Source organism: Trichechus manatus, unplaced genomic scaffold (genome assembly GCF_000243295.1).
Source record: "Trichechus manatus latirostris isolate Lorelei unplaced genomic scaffold, TriManLat1.0 scaffold00098, whole genome shotgun sequence".
Lineage (NCBI taxonomy): Eukaryota > Metazoa > Chordata > Mammalia > Sirenia > Trichechidae > Trichechus > Trichechus manatus.
The window spans coordinates 1837299-1854914 of record NW_004444034.1 but is presented as its reverse complement, the minus strand read 5'-3'; the positions used below and the strand labels follow the sequence as shown (position 1 = coordinate 1854914).

Sequence of the window (17616 nt, the reverse complement as noted above, 5' to 3'; positions counted from 1 at the left end):
TATGCATACAGTTGTTATAGGATATGCAGGTGGCTTTGGAGGAACTAGGTTCCTGGGTGGTGCAAGTGGTTTGCAATAGGCTACTAACCTAAAGGTTGGTGGTTCGAACCCACCCAGTAGTGCCACAGGAGAAAAGCTTGGCAATCTGCTTCCATAAAGATTACAGCACATCATCCCCAGATGACAATTAGGAATATTTACTTCTGTGGACCATCTTCTCCCTAAATCTGTTTAGGAAAGGGCATTTTGAAAGTAAGGAGGAAGATAAATATTTGATGGAAGCTCATGATATAGAAACTGTTACTTACTGTTATTCTGTTTTACTTCTTTACCCTGTGGAACAGTTCTATTCTGTAACACATGGGGTTACCATGAGTTGGAATTAACTCTATGGCAACAGGTTTGGTTTGGTTTTTATATACCTTTTTGCTGATTTCTTTTTATTCCCTCAAGTTGCGTATCTTTTGTTTCTCATTTTACTAAATCACTCTTAGAACATTTTCAGTCCTACAGATGGCACCACTGTCCTTCCTGTCATTTTTGCCCAAAACCTCAGGATAATCTTTTTGTCTTATTCTTATTTGTCACTTAAAATCTCCTGTACAGTTCTATCAATTCTACCTCTGTTATCTGTTTTGCTTCTGTCACCATACTTCTCTCTTTCCCTACTGCCAAATTCCAGTTTAGAGCTAAGAGGAGCATCCTCTTCTATGTTATCCATTCATTCATCCAACATTTATTGAGTTTCTCCTGAGTCTGCCAGATACTGGGAACACAAGATGAATGACTTCCTTGCCTTCGAGGAGTATAGTCTAGTGGGGACATAGGCTTATAAGCAAATAATTGCAGGGTTGTATTCTTAAAATTGTTTCTGAACAAAGTCACTATACTGAGTTCAGATAATGTGCCCTTATTACTATTTCCAGCTATTTGTAGTAGAAAAATAAATTAAATAACTAGTTATATTTTTCTGGTTAAATTTACTCAAACTAACCAACCAGCAACATCATGATAAATGGAGAAAAGATTGAAGTTGTCAAGGATTTCATTTCACTTGGATCCACAATCAACACCCATGAAAGCAGTAGTCAGGAAATCAAAAGATGCATTGCACTGGGCAAATCTGCTGCAAAAGACCTCTTTAAAGTGTTGAAAAGCAGAGATGTCACCTTGAGTGCTAAGGTGCGCCTGACCTAAGCCATAGTGTTTTCAATCATGTCATGTGCATGTGAAAGCTGGATAATGAATAAGGGAGACCGAAGAAGAATTGATGCCTTTGAATTGTGGTGTTGGAGAAAAATATTGAATATACCATGCACTGCCAAAAGAATAAACAAATCTGTTTTGGAAGAAGTACAGCCAGAATGCTCCTTAGAAGCAAGGATGGCGAGACTATGTCTCACATACTTTGGATGTGTTATCAGGAGGGAGCAGTCCCTAGAGAAGAACATCATGCTTGGTAAAGTAGAGGGTCAGCAAAAAAGATGAAGACCCTGAATCAGATGGAGTGACACAGTGGCTGCAACAATGGGCCCAAACAAACAACAATCGTGAGGATGGCGCAGGACTGGGCAGTGTTGCGTTCGTTGTACATAGGATCGCTATGAGTCAGATGCAACTCGACGGGACCTAACCACAACATAACAACCAACCAGTAAAACCTTAAATTTCCCCTTGAAACCTACATTTTCTAATTTCTGTTACCTAGTTTTCCTTGGAAAATATTTCTTAGTAGACCCAGTATACTTCAAGAACAACTCTATACACTTTAAGAAGTTCCCCTATTTGTCATTAAAGGTCTGCGCATTCATATCTATATTTGTACATGTATATTCTTTCTGAATTCAGATTCAGTGGTCTGACTTTGCCTCTAATGAACAGCAGTCAGTCCATCATCCCCAAATGACAGTTACGAACATTTACTTTTGCACACTATCTTCTCCCTAAATCTGTTTAGGAAAGAGCATTTTCAAAGTTAAGGAGGGAGAAAGAAGATGAATATTTGATGGAAGCTCATGATATAGAAATGTTTTTACTTACTGTTGTTCTCTTTTACTTCTAGCTACAAGAAAACACAAGAAACCCTGAGTCATGCAGGGCAGAAGGCAACTGCAGCATTCAGCAATGTTGGGACCGCCATCAGCAAGAAGTTTGGGGACATGAGGTACTATGGGAAAGAACCCTGGGAACAGTATTCAGCCCTTCTAAAACAAGGGCAGCATTGCCTATCAGTTGGTTTACTTAACATACTCTTTCTTTTTATTATTATTTTATTTTAATGGATTAAAGTTTCATGTGACTGCTGTGATGACTGAGATAAATTTTGCATATCGGGATGTTTTCTGCCTAAAAGTCAGAAATGGGCATGGTCCCAAAGATGCTACTTCAGGAGAACTGAACCTAGTAAAAATGGAAACTATGGGTGCTTTATAATCCCTTTAATCACTAGTAATGAGGGGAGATTTCCAAGAACGCAGTATATGCTGAATCTTAACTACTGTAGTTTAAATAGTAGTTTAAAATATGCATTGAGTGGAATATGCTTTGAAAAACTGTTTTAGGTTACAGTTTTGTAAATAGCTATCTATTACTTTTTTTCCTATGCTAAATATATACATATTTATTTTTTAATTCTAAAAGGGTACTACATGGTATATACTTCCTGGTAGTTTTCTTTTTTCACTTTAGCAATACATTGTGAATATGTTAGTAGATACTTATTACGCCTTCAGTTTTAATGGCTGTATTATCTTCCAGTTCATAGCTATAGACAAACTTTGAAACAAGTCCCCTTGTATATTTTTGTTATTTTCAGTATTTCATTATAATATAAAATTGAGATGAGCATCAAGGTAGATTTTGAATGGAGAATCAAATGTTCTCACTGTAAGCACTAGAAAAAAAAGTAGTATTGGCTGTTTTTATTTTTTATATTATGTATTAGGAAGTTATTTTACATAGAGTTATTACTCTGTTTTTTTCTTTTTTTTGCATACTTAGTTTAATTTGGTTGATAGGCCTTAGGAGATTTTTCTCTAGATACTAATTTTATTTTCTCTCTAGGAATCAAATTCATTTTTAAAGCTTTGAAAGTATATTTTATATTTCTTCTTTTAAAAAGAGTCTGTGGGTACTTATTTCACTAGATTCTTAAACTATGACTTTCTATATTGCCCTGCAGCTTTGATACTTAGAGGTAAATATTTATATCTCTGTGTTTAAATTACTTTTTTGGCCTCAAAAATTGCTGTGTTGTGCTAAATACTCATATATCAATTTAACAGCTTAGGGCCTAGAGTTAAATAAGTACATGTACATGAATCTGAGTACATTGTCTTTTCTTCATTTTTACTAATATTGCAATAATGAAAAGCAATTGAATTTTCTCAGTCAGAGAGTGATGAACAGGTAAACCTTCTGAACTATTACTTAGCCCTAAGTTTATTACAAATAATATTTGCAGTCAATTCAATGACATTAAAACATTTATCTAAACAAATTAAATCATTTCTTAAAACAGAAAAGACCCTGGCTACCATTACTAAACATTTTGATCAAGGATTCTGTGGAGGAATCCTGATCAAGAGGGGGAAAATGCAGAACAGAATTTTGAATTTTCATGGACTCTAGACTTTCGGAGCCATGGAGGTTGGATGAACCCCTGAAACTATTGCCCTGAGATAATCTTTAAACCTTAAACCAAAAATATCCCCTGATATATTTTTAAAACCAAACAGTAGTTTAGCTTAACTAGTAAAAAATGTCTGCCTTAAGCTCTTTTAAGAACTCTGTTAGGCCTTGAACTCTTTTGAGAATTATCTATATTGAATCAAATTGATAATAGCAACTCGAAAGATTAGATAGGAACCTTAGGGGGCAGTGAGTTTATGTTAATGAGGGAGAAACAACCCAGAAAAGGAGGATGAGAATGATTGCACAACTTGAAGAATGTAATCAATGTCACTAAATTGTAAACATAGAAACTGTCAAAATGTTGTATGTTTTGCTGTGCATATTCTCAACAATAAAATGAATAAAACTTAGGAAAACAAAACAAAATTAAAAAAAAAAAAGATGTTCTCTACATACTTAGGTAAAACCTTTCACTTTAACAGTGGGACCTCAGCATAATACCCCAACTAGAATAGTGTTTCTCCGTCTAAGGGACCTTACAAACCTCTGAAGCTTATTTAAACGACATATTCTTAGATTTCACCTCTCAGAGATTACAATTTGGTATGTCTTGGGTGGAATCTAGGACTCTGCATTTGTAACAAACTCCCAGGTGATTCTGCTTCAGGTGGTCAGGTTATGAGGAGGGCCATTGTAACTTAGCTTGTCTGTACCCGGATGGTCCCATTTATAAAATGGGCATGAGATTAACAACGTCATCAGGTTATTGTAAGAACAGCAGTTAGAAAAGTGCCTGGCATGTATTAAGCACTCAATAAATGCTAGTTTTTATTTTTATTAAATGAGTTATAAGATGGAGTCACATGATGGAAATCAGAGAGAGTCCATTAACAGGAGCCCACTGTATTTCATAAAGGTTCTGCTCATTTTTTTTTTTTCAGCATAGTAAAGGATGAAGACTGTGTTTCACACTTGCAATATGTTGGCATATTCATGTTAATACACTGATGGTATAATATCTAAATTGTGTTGACTGGCTTTCCTCCTGGTTTGGTGTGGCTTTGTTTTAAGCTAATGGAGAACCTATTTCTTAGGAGTTCTAAATTTTTCATTAACTATCATTCTATACAAAGGATACAACATTTTCATTGTGAACTGTGGGTAAAAATATTGGAAAATGTAGCCTATGTTTTAAAGACTCAAGTACAGTCCCGTAATATTTTGTCAAGTTGGAAAAATTCAGAGCTTTGTTTTTCTTGAACTATAACATCTAACCTGAAGATACTTCTCTATGAAAGCAACAAGTTTTGCAAAGGGTTTTTAGTTTTAAACTATGATAAATTTTAAAATTGCTTAAATTTACTTTAATAAAGATTCTTAAATGAGAAAAATTAGTAAGTTTTGATTTTCTGTCCAAATTTAGGTAGTAATTTATAAAATAATAGTGGGAAAATTGTATCACAGGCACTTTATTTTAAATCTTTTTTTGGTTTAAAATATCACATTATTTTATATTTTCACTAGTTACATTATAAACTTCTTTTGTGAATTCTAAGAACAAATTTCTGAATTTGATCAAAAAGATTGCCAGCAAAATTCAGATACCTGGGAAGAAAAACAGTACAACACAGTTTTTATTTAAAGTAATTCCAAATTTATACTCATAGATTTTGAAAACCTAGAATTTGGGCCTTTTAATAACTGAAGGAAAAACACTATGTTAGAATTTAACTTATATGTTTTGTAAAAATAGATTATATTTCCAGAGCTAGTATTCTCATTTTAACCTGATCGCTGTTAAGTGAAGATGCCTTGGCCTAGTCATGGAATTACTTAGTCTCTTTCCGGACTATAAAATAGCATTGTTCATACCTAACTACAATGTTTCCTGTGAAATTAAAGTGAAGTCACATTTATGAAAGTACTCTGAAGGAATGCAAGCTGTTGGACTCATTTTATAATAATATTGACATTTTCCTGGAGCTTTGCAGTGAATTTGTTCCAACTGTGATCCACTGGGGATGAAATGTATAGAGAAGGCACGTAATTTTTTAAGAGAAGTTCAACCATCTCTATACATCCATGGGAGTAATAAAAGCCAGTTGCGGTGGAGTCATTTAGACTCATGGTGACCCCATGTGTGTCAGAATAGAACTATGCTCCATAGGGTTTTCAGTGACTGATATTTCAGAAGTAGATTCCCAGGCCTTTCTTCCAAGTTGGGTTCCTGTCTTTCTTTTGACTTGAACCTCCAACCTCAGTTAGCAGCTGAGTGTGTTGACTGCACCACCCAGAGACCAAAACTTCTAAAAGGTTGGCAAAATAATCTTAAAGATACATTAAAAGTCAGTGTACTCAAAGAACGAAAGAAAACAAAACAAACAAAAGAACCTAAATTGAGTAAGGAATGGAATTACCTAATATTGCTTTAGAGCTCTTGAAAGAGAGGACAACAAAGGGGAGGCAGGGTGTTTGTTTCTTTGCATCCTAATATACTAACTCTCTCCTGCTCTTCTTTCCTGTGCTGCCTGGCTGCAGATCTCACTCTATTGGGTAAGCACTGTCCTGGCCACATGTGGGAAGTGGCCGGCTCCCTTGCTGCTCCCCAGTGTCCCTCGGTTTCTTTCACACTGTGCCTCAACAACAAAATCAGCTCCATTTTTCTGAGCAAGTTAATGACCAGGAAGATACAGACTGTAGAGCACTCAATATATTGAAATTTATTTGATGTTGTTGCTGTTAGGTGCCCTCAAGCTCTGGTGGCACAGTGGTTAAGTTCTCAGCTGCTAACCGAAAGGTTGGTGGTTAGAACTCACCCAGTGGCTCCGCAGGAGAAACACCCGGTGATCTGCTCCCATAAAGATTACAGCCTAGAAAACCCTATGGGGCAGTTCTGTGTTCTCACATGGGGTCAATATGAGTCGAAAATCAACTCGACGGCACCTAACAACAACAATCTTTATGGAAGCAGATCACCAGATCTTTCTCCTGAGGAGCTGCTGGAACTGCCAACCTTATGGTTAACTCTTGCACCACCAGGGCTCCTTTGAAAATTGTTTAGGCACATATTTATCTCATTCCTGACTTTAACCAATTTCACGTGTTGAGCAATCTCATAGGACTCTCTCTTTCTGCATCGTTTCTTCCCACACTGGTAGAGGTCTTTGCTCTTCCACACTTAAAATTGAAAGAAGGAAAAAAAAAGGAAAATGGACATTGAGAGTTGGGTGTTTTTATAAAATTTATAGAAAGTAAAGTTGAGAAACAGAAAATTATTTTCTCTAGATGGTCACGTTTCTCTGAATTTCTTGTCACTGTTATTAGTGCAGGCATTTCACCTTCCACTTTCTGTACCTTCTGAAGTTGAAGGGGAGAAAGGTTACTGGAAAGGAACAATGTTAAAAAATGTGCGGTTGTCAGCTCAAGCCTCTAGCGTAGCCTTCTTTTTGCTGGTATTTTATTATTATTTAAATCTTTTTTTTTTTTCTTTAAGAAAACTGCATGTATTTAAAGAACAGATTGGTAGTGCTGACAAATTTCTTTTAGTAGTTCTTTTCTTCATGTGATTTCTGAGGAAATGTTTTGTCTATAGTTTCTAAACAGTGTCTGGGTAAGACTGTAAGTATCTCCTGAATTTGTGTCCTTTTCCGTTTGTGGTCTAGTAAAGTGTTGCCCAAACTAATGACCTCAGTGGATATTGTCAGGGAAGGGTGATGAGTTTGATCCCTGACTGATTGGCTTCTTGACTGTGTTGAAGAGTGTGATGGGGGAGTACTATCCCAGGAAAATGGACCCTGTTTTGCTTCCTCCCTCCTCCCAGCCTGATTTCTGAGAGAAATTCACATAGAAAATAATAGGTAATCAGAGGGAAGATGAGCCAGCTACCATGACGGCAAAGGATGAGAAGGCTGAGTCCCTTAGGATTCTCAGGAATATTTATCTTTGTACCAGAAGTTCTTTTTTTTTTTTTTTGTACCATATGTTCTTGACAATTAAACCAGAAAGGATGCTGAGTCCGTCTTCTTATGTTGAACTGTGTGAATCGTTTGTCTGGCATGTGATTCCTTGAACGTCTTATGTTAATTATGTGCATTTCTCTGGACAGTTTCTCTACAATGGAACCATTAGCTTTTATCTGGCTGGCTGTACTTCCCATCCTTACTGTCTTCTTGAGCAGGAACAGGGCAGGAAGACCTTGATTGGACCTGTAGAGGATGGCCATGGGCTACTGGGCTGAACTGGGGAAAGCTAGACATTCCGCTCAGATTTCCTGACTTAGGGAGCCTACAAGGAGTGAAATAATATGCAACCATGGATCATCTACTCTTCTTTTATACCATTGGAAGCAGACAGTGGCCCATTATACCCCAGGAAAACAAGTATCGTTTTGTAGAGTGGGCAGAGCATATTTCAGATATTTGTATTGCTGTTTTAATACTGTGAATAGGAAGTTTTTCATGTACTGATGTTATGCTATTTTCTTTTTTCTTTCTTTTTCCCCCTTTAATATGCTTTTGCCTTGAAGCTACTCCATTCGCCATTCCATAAGTATGCCTGCTATGAGGTAATGTGTGTAAATTATTTTTTACATAATATTAATGCAGAATGTGTATAAAGTTGTTGCTTTATTGACATTTACTTTGTGTTTCTTTTTCCTTTATATAAAAGGAAATTACTGAAGTGCCATGAACTATCTCATTCTCTTTTCTGATGGTCTTTAGGAACAGAGCTGACAATCCTGTAGAAGTATAGTGTGATGGATTTGGTCTTTTAAATAAACAGTGTCTGCTGTGTGAAGCAAGACAAGTTACTTAACCTATCCTAACGCGTTCATATGGTTGTAGGGAGGCATAAACAAAGTAATCTGTGTAAGGCACTTAGCACAGGGCCTGGAACATTCCAAGCACACTTGCAGTGGTTGAAATATGTCTCTGTTTTCAACAGAATTAAATGCAAGCCTAGGAGAGAATTTAAACAAAAGGGTAGAAGACTAAGTGGGTGACAGTTCTAGAAAGGATATCATTAAGATTTGTTAAGGTTGATATTAAGATGAGGTGTCTGTTAAACAATAAAAATGTCATTAAAATGACTGGCCAATGAAAATTTGTACAGGAGTCTCTTCTAGCTAAATGTCGTCCTTCACATTTGCATGGTTTCATGATAGAATCAGATAAAATCAAATTAATAGTAATAGAGTACACAGGAATGAATCGGGAGTCAGAAGATGCAGGTTGTAGCTCAGCTCTTCCAAGAATTAGCTTTGCAGCCTTGAGATAATCACCTCAGTGATATCAGTTTTATCATATTTAAAATAAAGGGTTAGAACCAGATTCACTACTCTTCTCTCAATGCTCCCCAGAGCCCTAGAACTGCCTGGGTCCATCATGCATAGTAGGAGAAATCAAGTCTCTGGAACCCTCCCCTACTTCAGTCAGGACTGTGCCTCTCATACCTGCTCTATATATTGGGGTTTGGATTCATTATAGAGGGGGTGCAGTTACTCCAAACCATTTGAGATCACTGAAGCCAAATTCTAGGGTCATTTGCAGTGTTAAAAGTTTGTAGCTGCATATGCTATGATTAAATCTGATTAGACTGTTTCTCTCTGTTCTGCAGCATGCACTCTACTGTAGTTTAATTAGAGAAATGTCTGTTCTATTATGTCTGATAAAGTCTTTTCTATACTGGGGTTATTTGGTTAATTTGTTGATTTGAAAATTTAAACACAGTATTTGGTTTCCCTAATTTGGTAATAAATACAGAATATAGATTCCAGGTGGATTAGTTCATCCTTGAAAGACTTACTTCCCTATCATACTGACCCTATAGGACAGAGTATAACTGCCCAGTAGAGTTTCCAAGGAGTGGCTGGTGGATTCAAACTGCCGACCTTTTGGTTAGCAGCCGTAACTTGCCGTAGCTCTTAACCACTGTGCCACCAGGGTCCCTCCCCTATCATAGGAAAACCCAGATTGAGTACTGCAACCTGTGGCTCTGAGCTGCTTTCCTTGTCTGGTTTTAAGTCTAGGTGTTCAAAGAAGGCTTGCAAAAAATTAACATGGTTTTTCTCTGTGAACTAGGAATCTGTCTAGTGATTTAGCGGTCAAATGTAGTCTCCATGAGCTTTCTAGAAATTAACATAAAAACTATTTTACTCATCTAATATATAAGCATTAGACTTAATTTTGTGCCAACTGTGGTCCTGTGTAACTGATTGATGATAGTTATGTGAGCAGACCAAATAAAAACTGCAATGAAAGTAAGATGCCATATATATATGCCAGTATATCAGTTTTGAGTCATTCAAGTGTAATTCCACTAATATTTCACCATGAAATAGAGGCATTATAAAGGATTACTCATAGGAATTTGACTCACATTTGAGTCATGTATAAGGTATGATGCCGAGCTTGGGCCCTCTGAACTTACTATAGTTATTTCATGCAGCCTGAATGCAAATGAATTTCTGACCATGTGGAATGTCAGTCTCAGGGGACAATTCCTAACAAAGACAAATTCACTCAAAAATGTATTTTCCATGTTACTTTCTATTGATAGTATTAGAGCCCTGCTTTATCCCATACCATACAATGAAGCCCATGTTTTATAGCCATTCTCCCTTATGATGTTTTCCTAGGCCATTTCTCTTATTTTACTCTTTTCTGCGCTCAAGAGAGTATAAGAATTGGTGAATCAAAGATAATAACATTTAGTTGAATTATTTGACTTAAAAATGATGGCAATCCTTATTGCTGAAAGCTGACATGGATACAAGTTTCAAGAAACATTTTTAGTTCATTTCCTGTTTCTTTAGTTGAACTTGGTGATACCATATTTAATGGTAATGATGTCATTAAATGGTAATGGCACATGGCCAAACCCAGCATAAAGAAATAAAAACCGTTGCCGTCAAGTCAATACCGACTCATAGCAACCCTTTATAGGACAGGGTAGAACTGCCCTATAGGGTTTCCAAGGAGCACCTGGTGGATTTGAACTTTTGACCTTTTGATTAGCAGACAAGCTGAGCTCTTAACCATTATGGCCCCAGGGCTGAAAACTATTAAACCCCAAATGAAGCATCTAACTCTTAGAGCAACGAGATAGTATATAAATTCTTTAACACAATGAATGAATCACAAATAAAATGCCAGTAGACTCTGAAGTTTCCGTCCGGTAATAGAGAGGAAAAGTAACAACACTGCTCATTGCACCGTTTGTGATCAGGCATTAAACAAGTAATGGGTGTATTTTAACTTAAAATAATGAAAGCATTAACTGTCAGAAACACTACTTCACGGAAGTTGACAAAATAACTTTTTAAGACATGGAAAAGAAAAAGCTTATGAACATTCTTTTCCTTGAACTATTTCTGTCATGCTTCACATTCACTGAAATAATAAATAACTTTACATCTCCAGGTGGGTAAATTCAAACATGACATTCTTCAGACAGACTTTCCATTGCTTACAAAAAACTGAGTTAAAAAAGGAGAGTTGTGAGAGATACAGATATAGTTAGTAAATGAAAAATTGAGCTATTACTCCTTCAGTTCATTGGAAATGATAGGCAGTGCATTGTAGAATTATTTCAGTCTTATAATTGCAAAATGATACACATGGGGTCACGATGAGTTGGAATTGACTCGATGGCAACTGGTGATCTTTGCCAAATGCTATATTGTTTATTCTACAGTTGAGTATCTGACCATTTTACTTAGAAGCATACATGTCAGGTTATGGTATCTGGCCCTAACCTAGCAAAAGTGAAATTTTTTTAAAAACATGGTTGGTGTAGGTAGCAAACTGACAGCTAGCTCTGCTGCCGAGGTGACGTTTACAAATAAGAGCAGAAAACTAAACAACATGGTTGCTAAGACAGCTATGTCTTTGGAGCTGACCTCTTTTTTTTTTTTTATTATTATTATTTTAGGAATTCTCCTACTTTCAAATCATTTGAGGAGAGGGTTGAGACAACTGTCACAAGCCTTAAGGTACAGACAAGCAAATTTTGTGTGGTTAAGTCCATTGAATCCGGACAGCTTAGTTACTGCTGTGGTTAGTTCGAAGGTGGTGCTAGCCAGTATTCTGTGCATCCCTGAAGGCGAACTTGCACGAAGTCAATTCTTTTCCCTCACGTATAAATCTATAAATTAAACCAGTATTGAAAAGTGTTACTGTATCCTCACAGAGTTGTCTGCGTAATCCATTCAGGGGCAAATTGTTCATTAAAGCGAACTGGGGTTTTTGTTCATTACTTATCAGTCTCTTTGCTGGTTAGAATTCTTAATGCTATCCCACAAAAAGTAGATATGTGAAAGAGAAATGTAGATGGGATAAAGGGTATGTGAATCTGAATTTAGAGTGTGAGTAAAAGCTCAGTAACAGCTCAGAGATCCTCTAGTTTGGGCTTGGACCAGCAAAAATGAACTTGCTGCAGTGTATTAAACTGCCATCCACAAGCCGTCAGCAACCTAAAATTGTTCACTAAATTAACATGCTGAGCACAATTGATTATCATCTAGGGAACGTTAAGCTGAATGACAAAATATGTTGTTCTGTAATAATGCATTTGATCTCTGAAAATATGTGTATTACATGGTAGGTGCTAAAAAATACTGTATTTATTGGTTGAGAATAGATAAAATAAGCTAGTCTACAGAGGAGAAAAGAGCAAAAATAAAATCAGTATCATCTTAAAATATACAAAATCAGGAAAAGTCATTAAAACTGCCAGGATGATAATTTTTTTTAAGAAAGCTATCTCATAAACTTGATTGCATCTTCCAACAATTATCACTATTTTGTGTACAGTCCATTGCTGTATTTCACTATTACTAGGAAAATTAAGAATATGAGTTATCTTTAACCAGATCGGAAGCAGATACAGGCCCATGCTGATTACTCAGCTCTTTCTGAATGTTCTATTGCCATATTACTCTCTCTCACATATGCAACCTGATATGAGTGAGGCTGTAAGGTATTCTTTTCTAGATGTCCTAGATGCTCTTATTGATTTTGACCCAGAAGGTCTTTCCCTTAGGAGAGGATCTTTCCCATAGTCTACTTTTTTACACCTGAGATTAAGTGTTTAAGGCCTAAGAATGAAATAATTGCTCACTGTTTACCATGCCTTCACTGGTTTCATTCGTTAACCAGCTGTTTCTACTAGTTCACTACTTTGCTTGTCAAAATTATAATTTACTGAATGTACACGAACCAGTCCAAACCAGAAAAATAAAAACCCATTGACATCGAGTTGATTCCAACTCCTAGTGACCCTAAAGGACAGAGTAGAACTGCCCCATAGGGTTTCCACAGACTACCACATCTTTCTCCCACACGAACCAGCAGGAGCCATTAAATTGCCCCATTTGTAAGGAAATTTTTTGAAAGGGAGGGACATACAGTGTTGTGGACATTTCTCTTGCTAGAATATTTAGTATCAAAACAACAGGCTCAGAAATCCTAGGAATTCAGCTTCTCAACTTTTGGTTTTTAGCCTTAGACAATCCAAGGAGGTTGAATTCTTTGTTAGATAAGTTCTGACATAGGAGAAGTTGTACTTTTTAGGTTTTCTTTAGAAGAACAGGATATGAAGAAGCAAAAGAAGATAAAGAACAACCTATTTTCATTTGCTTTTAGAAAATTCTGGTAAGCTCACAGATTACATATGATATAAGTGTTTGGTCCACACCCTTAGTCTCTCACTTCTCTTGCCTCACGGGGATGGAAGGTGTGGAGCCTTCCTCCTCCTTCAGACATGCACGTCACTAACTCAGCTGATCTGATACTAGCTTATGTCAAGACCTCCTGAAAGTGAATTCTATGCATGCATGATTGTCTATGAGTTTAACAAGACTCACATCCATCCACTTTGTATGACATGGCCAATGCCTTCTTTCTCTGCCCGCTCAGGCGATGGAGAATAACTGATAATCATGCTTTGTGTAAAACCTCTCACTTCCTCAGTAATTAGGAACGTCTCATTACTCTTTTTTCCCTTAGACTAAATAATAGATTTGTTTAACCCTGCTTTATGTAGTTTATTTTTTGTATAGTTTTTTTTTTGTTGTTGTTGTTCTAAATCTCCAAAATTTTTATGTCTTTCTTCAATCATGGATCCCTAGACAGCTTTCTTCTGAGGGAATGATTCATGAATCAGTAAGGATGAATGAAATTCCTTGCAGGTCTAAATGCTGCTTTTCTCTTCATATATACTGTTGTTCAGCTTGATTTTTAGAAACACCAGTAACAGCGAATCATGCTCGCATTTGTGTTCTATTAGAGATAATGTTCTTCTGTGAAGTGAGGTCCACTCCTGCCATCTTCTTACACAATCTGTCATGCACCATGTGGCATTTGTACCCAATTGATTGTTCTCTTTTATACATAATTCTGTATATAGTTTGTTTTTCCATGAAAAACTTCACAATTCATCACAATTATATAAAATTTAGTCCTTTCTTCCTAAATCCTTGCAATGCTTTATGACATCTCAGCTGATGTCACCTCTACAGTCAAAGAGCATACTCTCTACTTCATCCAAAACAAACCAACCAACCAACAGACAGACAAGTTTAAAAAGCATCAACCCCAGAATCAATTCCTGTGAAACCACATTTGGCATCTTCTACCATGTTCCAGTGAATAATCATGAACTACTTCCCTTCCATCTGTTCTGCACCCATGTAAGCAGACCATATTTTTAGGGCATCTACTTTTTGATGAATACAGTCATGCATCGCTTAATGTCTACAATGTGTTCTATGAAATAGGACATTATGTGATCTGGATGTTGTGCAAACACCATATTATATACAGGCATTCCTGCGTGAGGAACATCTGACTTATGTACAACCTATAGTTACAAAACAACCCCCATAAAGCCTATTATATTAAAACTTCGAAGTACATTCAATGGTTGTTAATAACAAATGGGCGCTACTTTGTGACCCACATTATTATTATTACTGTGTTATTATGTTAAAGATGTTTTAGTGTATCTGTGTTTCTTTAATGTTTTTAATGCATAGAAAGGCACAGTATGTACTGTATTTTAATACAAGCATTTTACTAACTGATGTTAGATATGTCCACTACGTCCCATTCTCTAATTGGGATTTCTGAACTCTATTATAACCTTACGGGACCACGGATGTATATGTGGTCGGATGTTGCCTGAATGGACGTAATGTGGCGCATGGCTGTACAGCTGTACATTACATGACCTGAATCAAATCCTTAAAAAAAAAAAAAGCAAGGTATGTTTTACTTCTTGTTTATTTATCGGCCAGCTGTTTTATTATGAGAGATCAGGAAAACTAACTCAGTAATTCAAATGAAATTTTATGCAAAAAACAATTATAATTTTCAGGACATGGAAACAAAAAATTATGCCTGGAAGGGTCCAGGAAAGATTTATAGTCCATGTCTCTGCATAAGCAGGTCTTTGCCTAAAGTATTCAGGTATGTGGTCATTAAACCCACATAGCTAGGAAATCCCTTTTATTCCACTCCCTTCCAAATTATTTCAAATAGGCTCCCTCTTTCTTCATTTTACTCAAGAAAAATCAGATGTGGGAGAGAAGAATGAAGCAAAGCTCAGAAGAGTATCGCAGTAATTGGTATTCACCTGATTCAACACTGTGTGTGATTTCTATTGCAAAAGAGAATTTAAGTGGGGGAGAAAAAAAGAGGCGAATGGGGACTATTAATAAGAGTAGATTGCATTGATGAAACCTTATTTGTTTCTCTAAGGAAAGAAATAAAGATAGAGAAAATTACATAGTTGCAAACACTCCCCCATTCCTTGTGCTAAGATAACAGGCAGAGAAAAGGAGAAATCAATGCTGTAAACCAGAGATTAGCAAACTACTACCTGTGGGCCAAACCCAGCTGGCTGCCCACAAGCTACGAATGATTTTTAAAATTTTAAGTGGTTGGAAAAAATAAAAAAGAGACTAATATTCTGTGAAGTTAGAGAATTAAATTACATGAAATTTACATGTAAAGTGTCTATCCATAAAGTTTTATTGGAACATAGCCATGCGCGTTCACTAATAACTTGTCTGTGGCTGCTTCCACCCTGCAACAGCAGAGTTGAGTATTTATGGCAGAGACTGTGGCCTCCAAGCCTAAAAAATTACTATCTAGCTTTGTACAGAAAGGGTTTTCTGACCCCCCTTCTAAACCATAGAACAGAGTGAAAATTTCAATTTAATAAATAAAAGGGCTAAGAAGCAGTGAGGGATTTTAGTGACAGTTGGACAAAAGTGTTTGCTTGTTTTTGTAATGACTGAACTGCTTAAAACCCTGGTTAAGTTTTTCAGAAGGGCAGGCCAGGCAGTGCGTTTTGAGTAATGCACATTCTCGGTGTTATTCCTGTTCTTGTCAGTGATCACTTGGGTGACACGGAGATGTAGGTGGCAATTTGTCAGTTGTAACATAATTATCTATTCTATATCTTGCTTTTCCTCCAAGTGGTTTTCCATCTTTTTAATGGCTAAAGAAGGCCAATGTGACATTACTAAGACTTGCATAAAGTATTTGGGACTGTTACATATTCTTTTGAAGGACTTTCTAATAAGAAATTTTTTGAAATACCTAACCATATTTTTAAATTGTAAATGATTTCTTCCTGCTTCTATTTTTTATAAGCTGATAATAAGAACACAAAAAGCGAACCTCGTAGAGCATTATTACTTTGTGTTTTAAGGGCTATTTCTATTAAAAGGCAAGCTGCCCATGCAGGTGTGAAATTACCAGCGCCTTAAGACTAGACCCATGGCCACCTCGCAGGGCAGAGATCATTTAGAAAGCACGTTCATTTGAGCCACGACGGCTGTTCAAGAGACCATTCTCAGAAATCCAGATTGCCCTGCTAATTCCCAAGTAGAAAGCCTAAATTTAAGTCACTTGGTGACATTTATACATTTGTAAAATTGGAGGAGTTAAATCTAAAATCCAGTTCTGTTTTGATCAGATTGGTTGGGGGAGAGTAGGGGGGCAGACAGACTTTACAAATCCACAGATCTTGTTTTGCTCCTGAAGGAATTGGGGATTTTAACCTAGATGTGGAATAGATAGAGTGTTGCTAAAATTCTGATACAAAGTTAAAGTTTGAATCCTGTCCCAGAGCCCAAGTATGAAGGGACATTTTAACACTCTGTTAAAGGGAACTAACTTCTCTACATCCTTTTCATCTCATCTATAGAAAAAAAAATGTATTTCTGAAATTGAAGTAATCAAGATTTTGGCATTCTTATGAAAACATTATAGCAATAATAATAATAAACAACCATTTTGATTTTTCTTCGTCTTTGCTGGTTTTAGACGAAAGTAGGCGGGACAAACCACAGCGGAGGCAGTTTTGAAGAGGTGCTCAGCTCCACGGCCCACGCCAGCGCCCAGAGCTCCGCTGGAGGCCCCCGGCGGGTTGAGGAGGAAGGGGAGCTGCAGTGCTAGGCTCCTCCCAGCTGTAGCCACACCAGAGGCCCAGCCACTGCCCAGTCCCATCTCCTGCCCCCCCACATCAAGATATGAAGACCAAATTCCCCTTGGGAAAAACCCAGGCCTTGTCATTGTTATTCAAATGGCCTCTCCACAGAGTTGAATAAAATAACTTCCATTTGTATTTGTGTTGAAACACCTCACCACCAACCTTCAGTATTCATATTTTGTCATCTTTTAAATGCCCTGAGTAGATACATGACTGGTCACAACCCTTCTCTTTCTGTAATTTAATGTACATTTTCCAAACGTGTAGCTCTGAATTATTTGCTTTGGCTTTTGCATTGACTCTCTTATGATACGCATGTCCATGAAGGCTGAGGGAACAACCTCTTTCGTTGCAGTCAGATTAACAGAATGGAGTTCTATATGACTGTCTCCAGCAATGAATGACTTATTGAAAAGTTTATTAAATTACTTATGATCCCCCTTACCAACATAAATTACATATATTTACTTCAGCAATTAAAAT

At 36.8% G+C, this 17616-nt stretch overlaps 1 protein-coding gene across 1 annotated transcript in view; it reads left to right on the top strand.

Annotated features, from left to right (window-relative positions):
• Positions 1-17099, top strand: part of TPD52L1 (TPD52 like 1) — a 106123-nt gene extending 89024 nt beyond the window's left edge. Inside the window, exons 5-9 of the mRNA XM_004382751.1 lie at positions 2063-2164; positions 6172-6186; positions 8159-8197; positions 11566-11626; positions 16968-17099. Of these exons, the coding sequence (XP_004382808.1) occupies positions 2063-2164; positions 6172-6186; positions 8159-8197; positions 11566-11626; positions 16968-17099 (349 nt within the window). The remainder of the gene's footprint in view (positions 1-2062; positions 2165-6171; positions 6187-8158; positions 8198-11565; positions 11627-16967) is intronic.
• Positions 17100-17616: the final 517 nt, after the last annotated feature.